General features: G+C 39.1%; 1 protein-coding gene across 1 annotated transcript in view; it reads left to right on the forward strand.

The window, feature by feature from the left end:
* Positions 1-4,782: 4,782 nt before the first annotated feature.
* The window catches only part of ATAD5 (ATPase family AAA domain containing 5), a 39,476-nt gene continuing 22,104 nt past the window's right edge, over positions 4,783-22,154 (forward strand). The window contains exons 1-7 of the mRNA XM_061176038.1: positions 4,783-4,848; positions 7,097-9,021; positions 9,735-9,843; positions 13,942-14,097; positions 16,012-16,135; positions 16,683-16,764; positions 20,096-20,280. Of these exons, the coding sequence (XP_061032021.1) occupies positions 4,783-4,848; positions 7,097-9,021; positions 9,735-9,843; positions 13,942-14,097; positions 16,012-16,135; positions 16,683-16,764; positions 20,096-20,280 (2,647 nt within the window). The remainder of the gene's footprint in view (positions 4,849-7,096; positions 9,022-9,734; positions 9,844-13,941; positions 14,098-16,011; positions 16,136-16,682; positions 16,765-20,095; positions 20,281-22,154) is intronic.

Below are 22,154 nucleotides of genomic sequence, written 5' to 3' on the forward strand. Positions count from 1 at the left end.
AGCCACCGCAATGGGACGCCTGCGCACCGCAACGAAGAGTAGCCCCCGCTCGCCACAACTAAAGAAAGCCTGAACGCAGCAACAAAGACCCAACGCAGCCAAAAATAAATAAATAAATAAATTGATTTTTTAAAAAATGCACTGAAATTTAAGTTAGGAGACTTGGCTAAACATTGTAACTTTGGAAACATGTGTGAGCTACATTTCTATAAATCGACAATAATGTAAATGTCTTCCTCACAGGACTCATGCAAAGGCTGAATAGTATGGCCAGGTAAAAGTACACATTTATTTACAAAATATTTGAAGAGTACAAGGTATGTGTCTGGCTCTGTGCTTAGGTGCTGGGAATCAAATCAGGAATGAGACCTAGGACTTGCCTTCATAGTCCAGTAGGGGGATCACTCACACATAAGAAGGAATTTATATTCTAATATATTGAGTGCAATGAGTAGATGCACAGAGACGGCCACCTAATCCAGCCTAAGGTAAAGTGGAAGGAAGAAGGTATCAGGAAAAGTTTCTTGAACAAGGTAAACCCTAAACTGAGTCTTAAGGCTTTTCTCGGCTTGGCCACAGGTGCTTCTCTCCTTTCCCTTACAAAACCCCATCAAAATAACAATTAAGGAATTTAAAACTGGATTAGGGAAAAAAAAATGGATTAGGGACAAATGGAACAGTAGAGAACACAAAAGAGCACTAGAAAGTTCCATAAATTTTTGGAAGATGGAAAGTGGAGGAGTAGTAATTGCCCAAGACAACTGCAGGAAGTTACAACCTAAACTGCAGAGGATGAACCATTCAGAATTGGGCTAACTCTCCCCGAAGACTCCTGAGAAACTCATGCTATATATCCTTTTAGAAATTTTAGTCACTTAAAAAAAATCACAACCCCTATTCTGACATTCCTTTCCTTATCCTACTTCCTGCATTATTTTCTCCTCAGCATTTAGCCCTGTCTTACCATATACTTTACTTATGGATCATTTCTATTACATGTCTCTTCCAGCCAGAAAATTCTAAAAGGATAGGCATTTTTCTCTGTTTTGTTCACAGCTGCTTTGATCATAGCTGGCACATATCAGGCACTCATTTGTATTTATGGAATGGATGGAAGGATGAATAACACAGCACATGAGAATGAGGTATGGAACTGAAAAGGGGAGACATCAGTTAATATTAGAGTTAGATATTTTAGGTCCATTGCCCTATTCCATGCATTTAGGTGACGCCTCCCTACTGCTTCCACAAAACTGCATGAGATATAAACACCTCTGCCCCTAAATAGATTGGAGGAGAAACCAAGTGGTCCAGAGAAAAGACCTCCACCTATTAACATTAGGAAGTTCCCCAATGAAAACCTCCTGATCATCCTACAGTAGAACCCACTAGTGAGTCCTACCTATGCTAAAAACCTTCAATCAGCTTGAACCATTTTTTAAACAGCTTTATTGAGTATAACTGATTTGTAATAAACTGCATATATTTAGAGTATATGATGTGATGAACTTTTTCATCAGTAGATACCTGTGGAACCATCACCATAACCAAGATAATGCACATCTCCATCACTCCCCAAAGTTTCCATGTAACCCATTCCTTTGTAATCTATCCCTCCTTCAACCCCTGAACACAGGCAATGATGATCTGCTTTCTGTAATTAGAGATTAATTTGCATTTTTCTCAAATTTTAAATAAATGGAATCATGCAATATATACTCTTTTTTCATCCATGTTGTTTCATGTATTGATAGTTCATTTCTTTTTATTGCTGAGTAGTATTCCATGGTATGGATGTGTTTGTTAATGTACCTGTTGATAGGTTGTTCCAAGTTTTTTACTATTACAAATAAAGCTGCTATCAACATTTGTGTACAAGTGTACAAGTCTTTATAATATAACTATATTGGGAATGTGGGAGGAGAGAAAGTATGGAGGGTGGTGTTACAAGAGAATTAACCACCATAACAGGACTTAATGAACACTGTTTAAAATTGTTAGATCAAGAAATAGCTGTTTAGGGCTTCCCTGGTGGAGCAGTGGTTGAGAATCCGCCTGCCAATGCAGGGGCCACGGGTTCAAGCCCTGGTCCGGGAAGATCCCACATGCCGCGGAGCAACTAAGCCCGTGAACCACAACTACTGAGCCTGTGCTCTAGAGCCCAGGAGCCACAACTACTGAGCCAGCGTGCTGCAACTACTGAAGCCCACGTGCCTAGAGCCAGTGCTCTGCAATAAGAGAAGCCACCACAATGAGAAGCCCATGCACCGCAACTAAGAGTAGCCCCCGCTCGCCGCAATTAGACAAAGCCAGTGCGCAGCAAGGAAGACCCAACACAGCCAAAAATAAATAAATAAAATAAATAAATTTATTAAAAAAAAAAAAAAAAAAAAAAGCTGTGTAGGGCTTCCCTGGTGGCGCAGTGGTTGAGAATCTGCCTGCCAATGGAGGGGATATGGGTTCGAGCCCTGGTCTCGGAAGATCCCACATGCCGCGGAGCAACTAGGCCCGTGAGCCACAACTACTGAGCCTGCGCGTCTGGAGCCTGTGCTCCGCAACAAGAGAGGCCGCGATAGTGAGAGGCCCGCGCACCGCGATGAAGAGTGGCCCCCCGCTTGCCGCAACTAGAGAAAGCCCTTGCACAGAAACGAAGACCCAATACAGCCAAAAATAAATTAATTAATTAAAAATATATATATATATATATAATTTTTTTAAAAAAGCTGTGCAAAGATATTGAAATATTTAAAGATACGCAGATATTTATAGTGCTAGAAGACCAGGGATCGAACCCGTGTTCCCTGCATTGACAGGCAGATTCTCAACCACTAGCGCCACCAGCGAAGCCCTCAACGCGTTTTAAATGCTTAGTTTTTTAGAAGAATAAAAAGCGCTAGAGACATACCTTATAACCCAGCAATTCCACGTTTAGGTGTGTATCCTGGAAAAGCACCATTTGTGTTCAAGGAGACAAGAATGTTCGCTGACTCGTTTGACTAACAGAAAATTGAAGACAATTTAAATGATCATCACTAAGGAAATGGATAAATAAAATGTTGCGCATAATTGGGTGGAATGCTCAGGAATGAAAGGGAACGAATCAGATCGACCTGTATAGCTCTTGAAGACAATGATGAAAGAAACAAATTGCTGAGTGATATTTACATTGTTACCTTTTATGTAAAGAAAAACGAAACTAAAGATTTTTCTACGGATACGTATATGTATGTAAAAGTGTTAGGAAAGGCTGCAATGCTATCCACCAAATAGGTAATACTGGCTGCCATTGGGGCTAAGAGGAAGAGACCGAGTTAGGGGGTGAAAGTCAAACAGACTTTCAGTTTTTTCTGTAATTTTCTAATTGATTTCTCCTCCTTCTCCTCCTCCTCCACGCTCTTGCTCTTCCATCTTCTCCTCTTCTTCGCCGTCATTCTCCTTGCGCAGCGTTCTTACACTACGTGAGTTATAAACAAACGAAACCGAAACAACAAAACAGTTTATATTTAGAAGTGCAGTCTCCCTTCCTGAAAAACCTTATCCGGGGTTAATAATTTTCAAGGAGAAAGTAATTACCACTAATTTCATTGGAGAAATTTGTACCCTTTATGTTGTCCAGACAATAGCAAATACCATAAAGATAGACACAATTACGTCAACAGTTAAAATCAGTTTGCATAACCCGACCGAACAAGGTGGCTTCCCGTTACTATCTGACAGGTGTATTTACATGACTTGTTTCAGCTCTTGCATACCGTGTAGTTAAAACTAGCACTCAGACAAAATAGACATACTCTCTATATTGCAAGTGCAATGTAAAAAAAAAAAAAATGTAAAGCTAAACATATCTATGAAAACAATGCAAATGATGTATGAGATTATCTTCACTACAAACTAGCAAACTACTGGTACCCAGCAACAACTCGAACACACACCAGCCAGCTGAGGCGACGACCTTGGGCTCCTAGCTGCTCGCGAGGACGACATCCACGGGAAGAAATGCCTCCTGAGCTCAATTAGGGGTAAAAAGTCGAAATCTCGGACCCCAAGTGGGCGTATCTCTAGGTAGGACGCTTGCCAAAATAACATTTTATTCCATGTGGGAGGAGTGTAATCAATTGTTACTCCCTTTTCTGTATTTTTCGATTTTCCACTTTTAAATAGGGGCTAGTCTGGGGCGTCAAAAGTATGGGGTTCTAATTCTGCCACCAACGGACTTAGTCAAATCATATCCTCATCAGTGAAACTGGGCGTTAGAAGTTTAAATCTCCGAAGTCCCCGCTACTTTTAGATTCATGGTAAAGCAATCCGCCTCCTGCAGGCTTGCTGAAGAAGCATTTTGGCCCTCTCGGCTCACTGTCCGCGCAGCCTCCGGAAGCAATCTAAACTCCGCCCCCTGCACTCCGGACGGCGCGAAAACCCAATTGACAAGAACTCCCTCCGAAGCCCGCGGGTAGGATTTTTGTTCGGCCTGCTTTCCCCGCGGGAGCCCCAGTCCCAATCACTCAGAACTGGAGCGCCGGCCTCAGGGGCACCCCGCGCTCACCGACCGCGCCCGAGGGTCTTCGCTGCCCGCGCTTTCTCACCGCCTCTTCCCGCGTTCTACTTGGTTGAGCTGGGCCCAGCCTCTGCGACCACCCCGGGCAGTGGGCGCGGGGGAGTCCGAGGCGGACCCCGCGGCCCAGCTCCTCGCTCCTGCTGGAGCCGGCCGCCTCCATGGCCTCCCGACAGGCCGGGCCGGGCCGCGGAAGGTCCTAGGAACCGGGATTCCGGGAAGCAGGGAGCATGGTGGGGGTCTTGGCCATGGCGGCGGCAGCTGCTCCCCCTCCGGTGAAAGACTACGGGAATGAGGTGAGCTTGAATATCTCCGAATGTTGGGTGTGGGTGAAAGGTGATCCCGATTTAGGATCTATGAGGGGAAAGGAGGGATCTGGTCTGGCCCCAGAACCTGACATTGTGTGGAACAATTGCTGGGGTGTGTCGTTTCTTAAAGACGTGATAGGTACCTAGAAACATTGGGATTGTGAGATGTTTGCGGGGACCTTAAGATGCCTAGTAAAGGACTAGTTCCCAGATCCTGAAATGTTTCTGGAACTTGATGTTTTGGACTTGTGAAATGTTATGGAGGATCCCAGGGTCAAGTCTGGGGTTCATGATAAGGAATCATAGAACTTTCGCGTTGAAAAGAATCTTTAAGTTCTACCTGTCCGCCCAATCACCTGCTCTAGGAATACCGCTTAGATTGTCACTACAGGAATCAAAAAAAGTACTTCATTTAAAAATCACTATCTCATTGTTCTAGGACTTAAGATACTGCAGTTAGAAGTCCCAGCTTGGCATGCTGTTATTCTCCTGTGTTCATCAAGTTTCAGTGAAATGTACTAAGCAGTTGTTGCTAAGAGATTCTAATGCCATGAAGTAGTGGAGTAGCATCTAAAAGTAGACGGTTGCTATATTTTTACACCTTTTCATTTCAAGCTCGCATTCTAACTGAAGTGTGCAAACAGATGTCTTCGAAGTGAGCCAAGGTGTATATTCACTTATTTTGCTGGGACTCTTCCTTACTTTTTAGAATTGAGTACTTTTGTCTGCTTGCTAATAGATGTTATGCTGATACTTCTTTGCTGAAAAGGCAGTTGCTCTGCTTGTCTCAGGTGTGAAGAAGGACTTTTGATACTTGAATTACACAGTTCTTGCTTTTTGTTTGCTCAGTTTTCCAGTCTTTTCATTACACTTTCTGCTTTTGGTGCCCTGCTTAGAGGGCTATTTCACATTAATGATACTTACTGTTTAGTATTTTAAGGGTAAGGACCTTATACACATTATTTTACTTAATATCAACCCTGTGATGAGGTGTTATTATCTGTATTCTACAGATGAGAGAAGGTAAGAAGTAATTAAAAGTAAGTTAGGTTAGAAAAAGTAAGTTAGAAAATTAACAGTAATTTGCTTAAGGTCCCACACTAGTAGATGTCAGGGCCAGCACTTGAACTTAGATCTGCCTGACTCCAGAGCCTATGGTATTGTGCCTCTGATACGAGCTCACGATAATAATAATACTAACAACTCATTAGCGTTTTCTTCTAGTACATTTATCATTTCATTTTAAGATGTAAAATTTTAATCTGTCTGTAATTTATTTTGTCTCATATTTATCCAGAGGGTTAAAATTTGTCCCAGTACTATTTATTAACTACTTCTTTGCCCACTAACTTGAGTACTACTATTATCATATACCAAATTCTTAAATACACACTTATGTCTCTTTCTGGTTTTCTAATCGGTTCTATTAAGTTGCCTGCCTATTCATGCATCAGTGCTATGCTTTTAATCATGATAGCCTTATGATCCATTTTAATTTTCTAGACGTATAATTCCTTTGTTACTTATCTTCAAAGAAAAAAAAGGTTTTCTTGTTGTTCTGGCAAGTGTTTTTCTAACAAATGAACTGAGGGAAGTTAAAAATAAAGTTGATGGAGCTTGTTTTTAAGGGTACTAAATAGTGTAAGAGGCAGGCAGTAACTCTTAATAGCATACTAAAACACTGAAAAGTCTTATTTGTTTTAATGGTAGTAAATGTCCACTATAATTTTTACTTAATTAGTAAATTTTGGGATTCTAGGCTTGTTCACCATGTACCTGTTTCTTGGAAATAGTTAGAATAATTTGTTTATTTTTAACTAAAACAGTATAAAGGGAATGGAAATAATATTTATAGAGTTCCTAGCATGCATCAGACTTCACATGTTTGTATGTAATATGTTCATTACAAATTCTGTGGGGAGGGTGGTACTATTCAAAGGTTATAGAGTAAACAGAGACCAACAGTAATTAACACATTTGTACACAAGCATAGGGGGTCTTGAAACTTTTTATTGACGTATAATATATAAAGTACACAAATTATAATTGTATAACTTGATGTGACATTGAGATTTGAATGTAGGTTTAACTTTAAAGCTCTTTTTCTTCCTAATATGTAATGTTTATCAACTAAGGGAGCCTTCCTTTTTTTATCGCATTACATAAAATAATAGATCCATGTTTAAAATTTATGTTGCTTGAAATAAGTGCTTTTTTTCTTCTTTTAAATTGATAGGCAAGCAAGAAGCGAAGGAAAGACGATGACGGAACTTCTTGCAAAACAATCACCAAATATTTATCACCAATGGGGAAGACTGGAGACAGGGTTTTCTCTCCACCAAAATCCAGTAATATTCTGGATTATTTTAGAAAGACTTTACCCACAAATGAGAAAACTCAGACAGCAAAAAAGTACAAGATAAAGTCATCCACACCATTGCCTGCTGACAGTGACAAAGACTGTAAAACACCTTTGGAAATGTCCTCAAATACAGAGAATAAGAAGAGAGGAAAGAGACTTAATTTATCTCATCAACTAAGTCATATTAAAACTGAAAATGAATCTCCAGTTGAAATTAACAGTGATGATAGCAAGAAAGACTCCAGTTTAAGTAACAATTTTGTGGAAAGTAGTACTTCTGCTTTACTCTATAAGAAACATGTCGAGGTACTTGCAGAAAGTATTCAAGATACCAAAAAACAATCAAGCACTATGACCTCCAAAAAAAGTTCTAAGAAAGTAAGTCCTAAACAAGGGCCCTCAAAAAATGATCGCAGAAAATTGAGGAAAAGGAAGCACAGAGAGGTAATAGATCTATCTGAAAGTTTACCCTTAGCAGAGGAACTAAATCTCCTTAAAAGAGATGGTAATGATAGTAAACAGATAATGCCTTCCCTAACTAATGAAATTGAAAATACTGCAAATGATGCAGAATCTAGAGATAATATAACTAAAACAGCCCAGTTAAATGATAGTACAATAACTGTCTCATATGAGGAATTTTTAAAAAGTCACAACGAAAGTGAAGTGGAACAGGCACCAGACTCTACAGTGTCTAATTGTATTCCTTCTGAAACTGTTGACGATACAGTCAAAAGTGGTTGTATGACTGACCCAGAAACCTATGAAATTTCCCGACAGGTCCGCTTTAAGACAGTCACTGTTCTTGCACAAGTTCACCCCATCCCCCCAAAAAAGACAGGGAAAATACCCTCAATTTTCTTGAAACAAAAGCAAGTGGAAATGGAAAATAGTCTGTCTGATCCTGAGAATGAACAGACGATTCAGAAAAGAAAATCTAACGTCGTTATACATGAGGAAGAACTAGAATTGGCAGTGTTGGAAGCTGGAAGTTCTGAAGCTGTGAAACCAAAATGCACTCTAGAAGAAAGACAGCAGTTTATGAAAGCATTTAGGCAGCCAACATCAGATGCACTTAAAAATGGAGTCAAAAAATCTTCTGATAAGCAGAAAGAACTCAATGAAAAATCTTTAAATGAGGAAGGAAGAGACAATAATTCTAAAAAAATCATGGAAAATCCTAATATCCAAATGATTTCAAATAATGGCAATTCACAGACACATGCTGATAAAGGAGATTTTCCTAAAGAGAAAAGTAAAAAGCTGAAGAAAAAGAATAAAAAAATCTTAGATACTGGTGCTATTCCAGGTGAAAGTAGAGAGAGAAATACTCAAGAGAAAGAATCAACTTTTTCCTTTAAAGAGAAACAAAATCAAAACAGGCTTAGAATGAGTTTAAGACAAAAGAAAACAGAAGTTTTCAAAAACAGCACATTACTTAACAGCAAAAACCTTGTTTGTGAAGGTACAGCAGATGATGACCCTCTAAAAATTTCCTCTCCGTGTAACAATAAGTCTTCAAGAAAAACCGGCATACCAGTTAAGGATAAGGTTATACACTCTAAAGCTGAGACTGAAGACAGCTTGGTATATGTTTCTACACCGAAACCAAACAGAAGATCTGTAAGAAGTAACAGCACACCTGCTACAGTAATCATTAGAGGTACTGATTCTGAAGACGCACAAGACGATAGTCCAGTAAAAGCTTCCACTCCAAAAGCAGCGAACTTATCAGGGAAGCGTAGCTTATATACAGCGGAATTAATAACAGTATCCTCTGATTCAGAGAGTCCTATTAGGTAAAGTTTTGTTTTGTTCTCAAGTTCTAAATATTCTGCATGTATTATTGATGTGAAGGAAAATATGTCAAGCACTGAAGAATTGTTTTTTTTTTCCTAGAACACAGCTGATTTATAAGAAAAAGAAAACAGGGTTTCAAAAATGTTGCTTATTTTCCATATTTAATTTAAAGTCAGGCATGATTTCAGAAGAATTCTAGATGTATTTTAGATGAGTTTTAAACTCTTATTTATCATAGTTGTTAATTCCTGGAGAAATATCCTCCAAATATGAATTCTGTGCATTTAACAAACATAAGATTAAAAATAAATCATAGAACTTTTTTAGGTAAGCTGAGCCATATAGTGTGAGGTATTGGGTTGGCCAGAAAGTTTGTTCAGGTCTTTCCATAAGATGCTTCGGGAAACCTGAATGAACTTTTTGGCCAACTCACCATGTACTTGCATGTTGGTTCTGGCTAATCTTAGGGGCTAATTTTCTAGAAAGCTTATGATTTATAAAATGAAACTTTATATTTTCTAAGAGTTTAACATTGAGTTTGGCTTACTTTTGAATCAGTAGTTTGAAACTAATGCGGGTGTCTTTTTTCGTTTTCTGTTTCAGAACTGTCCAGAAATTAGAGCCCTAGTTGACTCCTTTCTGTATTTAATTGAAATTCTTACACATTATAATCATATAAATGTTTGTGAATATCTTTTTGGGTTTTTTTCAGAATGAAATTCACCAGAATTAGTACTCCCAAAAAATCTAAGAAAAAATCTAAGAAAAGGTCTAAGAAATCTGAAGCAGCTGATGAAGATTTTGAGTCTCAGACTAGAAAGGTAATTGAAATATTAGGGTGTCCTGTAAGTGGTATTCTGTTTTGTAAAACAATAACTATTACTATTGGAAGTGATACGCCAAAAGAAGATTCACATATTTCATATATTGCTTATGTTAACTATAACCCTATATTATTTTTTGCTGTTATTTCATTCCTCTAGTTAGCTTATTAAGAGATCAACATATCTTATTCTGAGATGAAAGCAATTGATAAAGACAGTATAGTTTACTTAGAAAAAGTTTTCTTAGTGACAGTTATATTCCAATCTTTTTCCCTAAGGCTGCTTACGGAAATAAGCATGATTGAATTTTTGGTTTATTTCTATAGATTAGAGGCTAACAAGTGGGGTCTTTCAACCCTGGTACTGTTGACATTGTGCGCTGGATAATTCTTTGTTGTGGGGAACTGTCTTGTACATTATAGGATGTTTAGCAGTAATCCTGGCCTCTACCTGTGAGATGCCAATAGCACCCCAACTGCCCTAGCTATGACAACCAAAATATCTCCAGTCATTGCTAAATATCCCCTGGAGGGAAAAATCATCCCCAGTTGAAAACCACTATCCTAAAGGGAGAAGTTGTATATATAAGAATAGTTTAGCTGCTTTTGTAAAATAAACTGCTTATCCGTTATGATGAGAGAATTGGATTCTCTCCTGGGTGAGTAGGTACAAGTGTGTGTGTGTGTGTGTGTTGAAAAAGCCACCAGGGTGATCCTGATATAATCCTTTGGTGAAAGCCACTGCCACAGAAAGTTGGTATCGCTTTTGTTTTTATTTAGCAACTCTCTTTTTTTTCCGTGTGGGGGGGCTTCTTATCTCACTCTAGGTACTATGCTTGGTACTCTTATCATTAATCTCATAAAGTAAATATTTAACCCTGTTTTGAAGGACAGTGGTGCCAAAGGAGGTGAAAACATTTTTGAGAGTTGACATGATATATGATGGAATTTAAGCTGGGGACGGGGAAAAGGGGTACCAGGGACTGATAAATAAGGAGAAAGTAGAGAGCTGTCAGGACGGAGGTTTCTGTTTTAGTCAGGAGTAACCAAGTAAGAGCTGGGAGGACAGGCAGCTAGGTCAGAAAGGAAGGTGTTGGAAATGACAGGTTTTTGAGATGATAGGATTATGGTAGATTTTGATTTTCTTCATTTTTCTGTTTTTTGTTTTTCTATAAACATGAACTTTTAAAAACTTTTATCAGAAAAATAACCATTAGGAAAAAAAAAACCAGATTTCAGGTAATAGCAGAACTACATGCCAAAATGCATGTGGATTTTTTTTTTTCACACATTCACTAAAACATATGTCTTTCTTAACTGTTTCAATGATTGAGTCGTTAATTTAAATTTAGCTGGATTATTTTGAATACTAACTTATCCTAAGGTTCATCAGCCTGTCAAAAATTTTGCTAGGGACTTCCCTGGTGGCGCAGTGGTTGGGAATCAGCCTGCCAATGCAGGAGACAGGGGTTCGAGCCCTGGTCCCGGAGGATCCCATATGCCGCGGAGCAACTGGGCCTGTGTGCCACAACTACTGGGCCTGTGCTCTAGAGCCCGCGAGCCACAGCTACTGAGCCCGCGTGCTGCAATTGCTGAGGCCCGTGCGCCTGGAGCCCGTGCTCCGCAAGCCCCCGCTTGCTGCAACTAGAGGAAGCCCGCGCACAGCAACAAAGACCCAACGCAGCCAAAAAATTAATAAATTAATAAATAAATAAATTTATTAAAAAAAAAAAGAATCCACCTGCCAATGCAGGGGACACGGGTTCGAGCCCTGGTCCAGGAAGATCCCACATGCCGCGGAGCAGCTAAGCCCGTGCGCCACAACTACAGAGCCTGTGCTCTAGAGCCTGCGAGCCACAACTACCGAGCCCACGCACCACAACTACTGAGCCCACACACCTAGAGCCTGTGCTCTGCAACAAGAGAAGCCACCACAATGAGAAGCCCGCACACCGCAATGAAGATCCAACGCAGCCAAAGATCAATCAATCAAATAAATTTATGAAAAAGAAAAAAAAATTTTGCTAGCAGAACAACAAAAATCTGTCACTCTACTACTATAAAGCAGATCTTTAACATTCCTAACCTCCTTATGTATGTTCTGAATATCCATGCCTATTTTTTTTATATTTTATTTTTAATTAAAAAAATTTTTTTTTCCATGCCTATTCTTTTTAATGTTTTTAAAAAACATTTAAAAAGTTTTGGGAATTCCCTGGGGGTCCAGTGGTTAGGACTCCACGCTTCCACTGCAGGGGACACAGGTTCAATCCCTGGTGTGGAAACTAAGATCCTGCATGTCACAAGGCACAGTCAAAAAAAAAAATTTTTTTAAGTTTTTAAAAACAGCAAACATTTGTTTAAAAGACACAGTAGTATATAAATTTAAAAGTGAAAACTTTAAAATTTTCTCTCTCCTACTGTTTAGGGGGAACCCACTTTTTTTTTCTTAATTGCTATCTCTCTTTTTAAAAAGATTCTACTGAACTTTTAAATGCTGCTTATATTATTTATTTATTTGGATTTAATTTTTTTTATTTATTTATTTGTTTGACTGCCTTGGGTCTTGGTTGCTGTGCGTGGGCTTTCTCTAGTTGTGGCGAGCAGGGTCTAGTCTTCATTGCAGTGTGCGGGCTTCTCATTGCGATGGCTTCTCTTGTTGCGGAGCACGGGCTCTAGGTGTTCCGGCTTCAGTAATTGTGGCACGCAGGCTCTAGAGCGCAGGCTCAGTAGTTGTGGTGCATGGGCTTAGTTGCTCCGCGGCACGTGGGATCTTCCCGGACCAGGGATTGAACCTGTGTCCCCTGCATTAGCAGGCAGATTCTTAAGCACTGTGCCACCAGGGAGGTCCCCAGGGGGGAACGCACTTTTAATAGTTACAAGTTTATCTGTCCAGGCTTTTTCCTATCCTTAAATATTTATATGTCATTTTTAAAAGGGATCATATAATGTGAACTATTTTGCAGCTTGCTTGGTATGTGTTTTTTTTTTTTTTTTTTTTTTTGCTATGTGTTTTTAATCCAAATGTAAAAACCTGTAGAACTCAGAATATGGAAAATACATTATCTGGAAGATAATATTTAAATGCACAAGCTCGCTTAGTACATCAGTGGTAGAGCCAGGCCTGAAGGCCAGACTTTATTCTTATCAGTGCTCTTTTCCATACCTACTACCTTTTCAACCTCTCTCCAAAGGATTCAGCCTAAAAGTGACTAAAATCAAAGAATAGATGCCATGAAGATAATGGGGAAATAACCAATAATTCTAATCTGTACAGACATCTATTTGTTTGTTTGTTTGTTTGTTTTGGCTACACCATGCAGCATGTGGAACTTCCCTGACTAGGGATTGAACCCGTGACCCCTGCACTGGAAGCGCGGAGTCTTAACCACTGGACCACTGGGGAAGTCCCCAGACATCTATTTTTAAAAAATTTTTTATATACAGACATTTAATATGGATATCTTTTGGGGTATTTTTCACAAATGTAATTATATTTATCTGAATAGATTTCAAGCAAGAAATAAAGGCAAACCAAGTATAATTGGACACATTTTAATTTCATTTCCTTGGTAAGATTTGAATAACCATTTTTTTGGTCTTTTATTTAGTGTGATCTGTGATTATATTTTTCTATTATATATGTACTTAGTGGGCTTCATTTTTTAGAGCAGTTTTAGGTTCACAGCAAAATTGAGCAAAAGGTATAGATTTCCCGTATACCCAGTGCTGTCACACATGCATAACCTCCCCATAATCAATATCAAAATAGTACATTTGTTATAATTGATGAACTTACATTGACACATCATTATCACCCAGTGTCTGTAGTTTAAATTAAGGTTCACTCTTGGTATTGTACATTCTGTGGGTTTAGACAAATGTAAAATGACATGTATCCACCATTATAGTACCATACAGAGTAGTTTCACTGCCTTAAAAATCCTCTGTGCTCTGCCTATTCGTCCCTTCCTTTTTCCCTGGCAACTACTGATCTTTTTACTGTCTTTAAAGGTTTGCCTTTTCTTTTTTTTTCTATTATTAAATATAAAATATTTGCCAGTAACCTGAATTATTATTTCACATTTGTGTTTAGGTAAGCAGTGCTTCAAAAAATGTATCCAAAGCAAAACAATTGATTGAAAAAGCAAAAGCTTTACACATTAGTAGGTCAAAAGCTACTGAAGAAATAGTGACACCTTTAAGGCGTTCGTCCAGACGTCAGATGCTCCCTGAAAGGTCAGAAACAGAAGTAAGTATTACAAATGTTTATTGATATAAATTCTGTTCTTCTGTTTGAAATGGGAGAAGGAAACCGTTATAAAATTATAAGGTAGAATTGTAGGAAGCCCTGAGGTGGTAGAAAAAATATCATTTTCCATTCTCTTTTCAAAGGCTTTGGCTCTCTTTTGCCTACAGAATACACTTGGAATCCTTATCAAGTCATTCAAGATCCTTCTTAGGCTGAACTAGCTCCTCCTTTTCCTCAAAACAACCCCCCTTCCCCAAACACACACTTTTTGCTCTGTCATACTAAATTATTCATTTTGCCCCAAAGGCTGCAATTTTTACTTTTTTCAGTTTGTAGATTCAGTGTAAAATGTATATTAGGTACTCTCTTCTACCTGAGGAATTCCTACTCAAAGTTTAAGATCCTGCTAAATTATGCCACCATCTCTCTCTCTTTTTTAAAAAAATATAATAACATGATTTATTTAAAGTGTGCAATTCAGTCACTTTTAATATATTCACAGAGTTGTGCATTCATCACCACAGTCAGTTTTAGAATATTTCGTTACCCACAAAAGAACCCTCATTCTCCTTAGGTGTCACCTTCCTATCTCCCCTCCCCCAGCCCTAGCCAAACACTACCTTCTGTCTCTATAGATTTGCCTATTCTGGACATTTAATATAAATGGTATCCTACCATATGTGTCCTTCGTATCTGGCTTCTGTCATTTAGCATAATGTTTTAAAGGTTCTTCCATGTTGTAGAATCAGTATTTTGTTTCTTTTTTTAACCAAATAACACCCCATTATATGGAAATACCACATTTGATTTACCCATTCATCAGTTGATGGACATTTGGGTTGTTTCCACTTTTCGGCTATGAAAAATGCTGTGAATAATCGACTACCTCCTCTTGAAAGCTTTGCTGATGCCTTCAAGTCAAATAGTTTCCTTCCCTATATGTACTTTAATTTACTTTCATGGGGTTTTTTTTTTTTGTATTTTAGTCAGTATTACTTTCACTATACTGTATTATAACTAGTTAAACTATTTTTTTAAATAAATTTATTTATTTATTCATTTATTTTTGGCTGCTTTGGGTCTTCGATGCTGCACACGGGCTTTCTTTAGTTGTGGCGAGCGGGGGCTACTCTTCGTTGTGGTGTGTGGGCTTCTCATCTCGGTGGCTTCTCTTGTTGCGGAGCACAGGCTCTAGGCATGCGGGCTTCAGTAGTTGTAGCATGTGGGCTCAGCAGTTGTGGCTCGCGGGCTCTAAAGCACAGGCTCAGTAGTTGTGGTGCACGGGCTTAGCTGCTCTGCGGGCATGTGGGATCTTACTGGACCAGGGCTCGAACCTGCGTCCCCTTCATTGGCAGGCGGATTCTTAACCACTGCGCCACCAGGGAAGCTCACTAGTTAAACTATTTACTCGTAGATTAGCTCTCCCTCTGTCCCCTAGACCCTGGTGTAAACTTGTCACCAACTCTAGAGTTTCATTTTTTTGTGTGTTCCCAGTGCCTGCTGTATTGCCTAACACATAGTAGATGCTCAATAGATGTATGCTGACCACATGAGAACTTACCAGACTTCATCTAATACATATCTAGGTTGTATAGTTCTGAAAGGGAATAGCCATAATTTTTATAGCTTGGTTGTATTGATTCTTTTATCTGCAATATAGTCTGTTAGTTTCTTCTTTAAAAAAGAAAACCCATGGTCATAATAAATCCACTCTTTGATCACGTGAACGTGTATGATATAAGCACAGACTATTGCCATTCATATCCTGTGTTTTCCGTGTTAGTTTCTGACAGGGAGATGTATGGAGTTGCTAATGTGATTGTCTTGTCATGGCTTCTAGCACTGTAATCCTTTTGAAATTTTAATAACATTAATTGTATGTTATTAAAAATTTTTTTTCTTACTCTGTCTTAGGACTCTGTAATAACAGGTTCACGTCCTACTCCTTTAAGGCATCCTGAGAAAAATCAGAAGAAACTTCAGTGTCTGAATGATGTGTTAGGAAAAAAACTTAACAAGACTCCTAAAAATGTCCCTGGTAATCAGATTTGATAACTTGATGATGAACATTAGAATGTTTTGGGGGGATTATATTGTTCTGAATTTTAATTTTATCTCGTTTTGATTTAATCTCTTGTCTTATAAAATATAACCTTTTAATTATGTTAAATATTTTTATTTTAATGAGTAAATGAGTAAAGTTATAATGTAGTGAAGAGTTTTACAAAAGTTAACTGAGTGTATTTTAAGTGATTGCATTTCTTTGTATCTATTTAGCCTCAGTTAACTTAGTGGTTCCCAAAGCTGACTGATCATCAAAATCATCTGGTAAATTAAAAAAATTTTTAAATCCTTAGGTCCTTCCCTAGACATACTGACTGAGAATCTCCAGAGGTGGGTTGTGGGAATCTGTAGTTTAAAAAGAAGCTCCCCAAGAGATTCTGATATTGATTTTGCCAGGTTGAGAGATCAGCTCATTATAGAAAATTTTTTAATTAAAAAATTTTTTTTAAAGTTTTAAAAGTAGCTAGAGGTAAGTGGAGATGGTGAACCTTGATACTAACCTAAGCATTTATTTTTCTAAGGAAAAGTGAAAGTCGCGCCTTTATTTCTTACTAGAAAGGCTCAGAAAACAGCTGATCCTGTCCTTGGTTTTGATGAAAGCAGGTCAGTCTGATACAAATTTTAAAATGCCAAAATATTTCATGGAATATGTTTTGCATTCATTTACTTTGATGAGAAAGCATTTAAGTTATCATTTGAAGCTTTCATAAATCCATTTTAACAGATGACAATATTGACAATGCTACAACTGCAATTTGAAGATCTTGGTCTTTTGCAAACATTTTGTGTCCATCTCTAGACAAAACAGTGGAAAAATAAACAAGCAAACCAAAAATAGCAAAAAGCTGATTTATGAACTTGTTCAGTAAAAATTTAAATACCTACTATGTAGCAGGTGCTGTTTTTGGTACTAGGAATGTCATGGGGAATAAGACACATTACCTGTCCTCAGGAGGCTTATACCCTAGAGGAAAGACAATCTCTGATTAAACATTAATTGGGCCAACAAATGAAAAATTGCAGTGTGCTAAGAAGGAGAGGTACAAAGGTCTATTAAAAGTTTGTTGAGTAGATTTGGTCTGGTCAAGAAAGGATTTTCTGAGGAAATGGCATCTGAACTGAAGGATGAGCAGGAGTTCATCAGGGGGAGGAGCAGTGGTCCAGCCAGAGGGACCATCTACAGAGTCCCTGTGGCTGGAAGGAGCGTGGTAAATACCGGAGGTTGAAGGAATGCCAGTGTGACTTGAGCATAAACAGCACGGGTGAGAGAAATGAGATTACGCTGGAGAGGTGGCTGCCAGCCCACGTGGGTGGGGCCCTTATGAACGAATTTTGTCACTATGCTAAGAGCAATGAGAAGCAATCAGAGGGTTTTAAACAGGAGTATGGACATAAACATTTGGATTTTGAAAGTTTAATTTGACTGCTGGATTAATTTGGCTATTGTACAGAGAATGGGATGGAGGAGGGACTAGAATGGATGCAAGGGTTTGGGTGTGAGATGATGGAGGTGTGGACTCAGATGCTGGAGATGATGTATGAAAAGATTTTAGGAGATAAATTTAAGAACCCTTGATTAATTAGACACGGGGGCTGGGGGTGGGAGAGACGAAGGTAGAAGGATGACACTTAAGTTCTGGTCTGTGCCAGTAGATGGCACGATGGAAGAAGACCAGGTTTAGAGACATGAGTTCAGGTTATTTTTTTTTTCCTGTTTCAATTTTATTGAGGAATAATTACATATTGTTAAATGCACAAATCTTAAGCATACAGTTTTGATAAGTACACTATATCAAGATATAACATCTTTCTTTTACTCCCTAATGGTTACTTACTCTTTTTCTGTATCACCACCATCACCACCACAACAAAAGGTTACCACTATTCTGATTTCTATTACCATCAATTAGTTTGACTTCTGTTGCCATGGGTTAGTCTTGTCTGTTTTAGAACTTCACGTAAACTTTATATATTGTTTTGTGCCTAACTGCTCTTGCTCAGTACACATATACTTTTTAAAATCAACTTTATTCAGGTATAACGTACGTACAATCATGTGCACCCATATTAAGTAAACAGTTTGAGCTTTAACAAATGTACACATCTGTGTGATCGCCACCACAATAGAGAACATTTCATCACTCACAAATTCCCTTTTGCCTCTTTGCAGTTCATCCCTGCCTTCCACTGCCAATGCCATGCAACCTGTGATCTGCTTTCTGTTGGTATAGATTAGTTTGCCTTTTCTAGAATTTCATAGAAATGAAATCATACAGGAGGTGCACTTTTGTCTCTGGCTTCTTTCAGTCAAAGTATATCAGTAGTCTATTCTTTTTTATTGCTGAATAGTATTCCTTATATGAATATATTTACCACAATTTATTCTTTTATTGGTGGCCATTTGGGTTGTTTCCAGTATTTACCTATTTACTCATGGATTCCTGTTTTATTCTCTGGGTTTTAATCCATTAATAATTTTAATGCTCAAATTGCTTCTAATTTGGCCATTGGAAGCCCTTCAGCTTGGTTTCTATGCCCCTTTGACACATACTCATCATTTATTGAGCATTTCTTACTTGTTTGAACACAAAGATATTCCAGGCTCATCTTTTTTTTTTTTTTTTTTTTAATTAATTAATTTATTTATTTATTTATTTTTGGCTGTGTTGGGTCTTCGTTTCTGCGTGAGGGCTTTCTCTAGTTGCAGCGAGCGGGGGCCACTCTTCATTGCGGTGCGCGGGCCTCTCACTGTCGCGGCCTCTCCTGTTGCGGAGCACAAGCTCCAGACGCGCAGGCTCAGTAGTTGTGGCTCACGGGCCTAGTTGCTCTGCGGCATGTGGGATCCTCCCAGACCAGGGCTCGAACCCGTGTCCCCTGCATTGGCAGGCAGATTCCAGGCTCATCTTTTATTTGCCCTGCCCCAGCTCTGTAATTAGCCTCTTCTCCAAGGAGCCCTGGTTCCTTTTAGTGGAGGTGCTTATTTTACCTAATGCTCCTGAGGTATCAGTGCTTCTAGGCTTTCTCAGCAGATAAAGCTAGGAAATACACACACACACATCCAAAACTATTTCTCACTGTGTATATAATATATGTGTGTATATTTTTTATTAGTACCTTGTACCCCCTCCTTAAAGTTTACCTTCCGCTATAGGCACATACTAATATAGCTACTTCACCCATCTTTTCGTCCTTCCCTCCAGTTAATAGTCAAAAAGGTACACCTCCTCTTTTCTGAGATTAATCTCTTCAGTCTGGCTTTAGATCTCATCTTTTCTTCATTTCTCTCAAACTGGAAAGGAATAGAAATTTTTGAAGCCTCTTCTTAATTACCAACCCAAATTTCAGTTTGCAGAGAATATTACAGTCCTCACTCTATATATGGCAGGCTAGGAAGGGTGTATAAGCTGTGATAGACCAGCACCACGCTCTCTCTCCCCTCCGCCACTCCATCATCCCATCCTCCTCTACCCTTTCACCACCCTCCCGCTAAAGTCAAGATTCTTATGATTAGCAATACAAGATAAGCCAGGTGAAACTGAGACATCAATAATAAGGGCCTCAAGGTTCCTGCTATTGTATTGGAAACAATATTACCTTAGAAGTTCTTGTATTAACTTTTAGAAATGTGGCACTGATTTTGTTTTCTGATTATAATATAAATGTATGTTTAAATAAAAAAAGGAAGACAAAGACATTTTGGTGGATGTCCTTCAAGACATTATTTTCTGTATATACTTATTTTTATTTAATTTTTTTTAACACTGAAAGACTTTCGTTTTTATGATAAGCAGAAAAAGAATTTGACCAGCTAACATCTCAGGTAGCTGATTAAATTTTTTCAAATAAAATTAAGAAGTATTTATTGTACAGTTAGTTTATTTTTTTAAGTGTTTATAACCTTAGCTCTCCTTTTCTCACATCATTTTGTTAAAAGTCAAGATGCAGCTGAAAAGCCTCAGGCTTGTGATGTGCAGTTTAAAGCAAAGCGTGACTTTCTAATGAGTGGTTTGCCAGATTTGTTGAAACGACAAATTGCAAAGAAAGCTGCTGCGTTAGATGTGTACAATGCAGTGAGTACCAGTTTCCAGAGCGTCGTTCATATTCAGCAAAAAGATGATGGTGAGTTTATTACTATGAAATATTTTTAAATGTTAGTAGTAATATGAAACTATGTAAGTTGGTTTAAGGTGAGACAAAGGTTTAGGTATAATTCTTATGGGGATTTTTGTGGGAATTTAGTGTTTTATCCTCTCTTCTTCAGCCTTGGACTGAGGAAGGGGGTGGGGCAAGAAAGCCAAAGGCATCCTCAGCCCTTACCCCTGATGCTAGGGGAGGGCAGGCACGTGTGTGGGCCCTTAAGTGAATGCTGTCCAGACAGGCGCTGTGTTCTAAAAAGGCAGTTCCCTTCTGAAATCATAGCCTGTGTGTGAACAGATCATCTTTAAGAATTTCTCAGAGGAGCTCCAGCCCTGTCTTTGTCCAGTCTACCGTTCACTGTTCAAGGGAAATCTGTTTGCCTCCTTTCCAGAACAGCTTGTGCTGTTTAGTACCACAGAAGTATCTTGTGGGCTATCTCCTGGAATTGGTAACAGGGAGCAGTGCTCCATTGCTCTAGTTCGCTCTTTTCTCACATGCACCGTGCACGAGAGCGAGCTGTTTGCCCAAGCCATGTAAGGTGGTGTTAGCTTGATCCTGAGCTAATTCTCTTTGGATCCAAGTGCTGTGGCAACCATAGTCCTACTTTACTTATGTAGTTTTTAATTACTGTTAATGTACAAAGCCTTCTATCTTTGCTTTGTTGTTGTTCCTACCTAGAGTGTTTTTGTCAGCACAAAAACAGTTATATTCTTCTCAGCTGGCTTTGTGGTTTGGTTTGGTCTATTCCCTCTACTCATGAAATGTTCACTACGTTCTGTTCTCCTTTCTTTTCCTTTTATGTTTCTGACCTTGATAGTTTTTGAGTTTTGTTTAGCCTCTCTCTTTTTTTTTTTTTATAACATGTAATATGTGGGAGGTTCTTGGTATTTTGATTATTATTTATTTATTTATTTATTTATTTTTGGCTGTGTTGGGTCTTCGTTTCTGTGCGAGGGCTTTCTCCAGTTGCGGCAAGCGGGGGCCACCCTTCATCGCGGTGTGCGGGCCTCTCACTGTCGTGGCCTCTCTTGTTGCAGAGCACAGGCTCCAGATGCGCAGGCTCAGTAGTTGTGGCTCACGGGCCCAGTTGCTCTGCGGCGTGTGGGATCCTCCCAGACCAGGGCTCGAACCCGTGTCCCCTGCATCTGCAGGCAGACTCTCAACCACTGCGCCACCAGGGAAGCCCTAGCCTCTCTTTTATGGGGAACTTCCCAGTCAGTCTTTCTAGTAATATTCCACTTTTCTTTTTTTCCCAGTTCTGCTACTGGCCATTCTGTTGATGAAGCCTTTCTTGTTACTTTTACTAGTTCAGTTCTTTTTTTAAAAAAATATTTATTTATTTAATTTTCTTTTTTGGTGCGTTGGGTCTTCGTTGCGGCACGCGGGATCTTCGTTGTGGCACGTGGGATCCTCCACTGTGGCGCGTGGGCTCCTCGTTGCAGCACGTGGGCTTCCCTCTAGTTGTGGTGCACGGGCTCCAGAGCACACAGGCTCTGTAGTTGTGGTCCAGTGGACTCCCGAGTGTGTGGGCTCTGTAGTTTTGCGCATGCAGACTCTCTAGTTGAGGCGTGCGAGCTCAGTAGTTGTGGCGTCTGGGCTTACTTGCCCCACAGCATGTGGGATCTTAGTTCCCCGACCAGGGATCGAACCTGCATCCCCTGCATTGGAAGGTGGATTCTTAACCACTGGACCACCAGGGAAGTCCCTAGTTCAGTTTTATAAAGCATTTTCTAATAGTACGTTCAATTACAGAAGTTAGTTACGCTTTTCCTTAGGATCATGCCCACGCTCACCTAGTAACAGAATCTGGATTTCAGGATGCTAACTGCCCCTGAAATTTTTAACCTGATTAGCAA

This window comes from Eubalaena glacialis, chromosome 19, assembly GCF_028564815.1.
Source record: "Eubalaena glacialis isolate mEubGla1 chromosome 19, mEubGla1.1.hap2.+ XY, whole genome shotgun sequence".
In the NCBI taxonomy this organism is placed as follows: Eukaryota; Metazoa; Chordata; class Mammalia; order Artiodactyla; family Balaenidae; genus Eubalaena; species Eubalaena glacialis.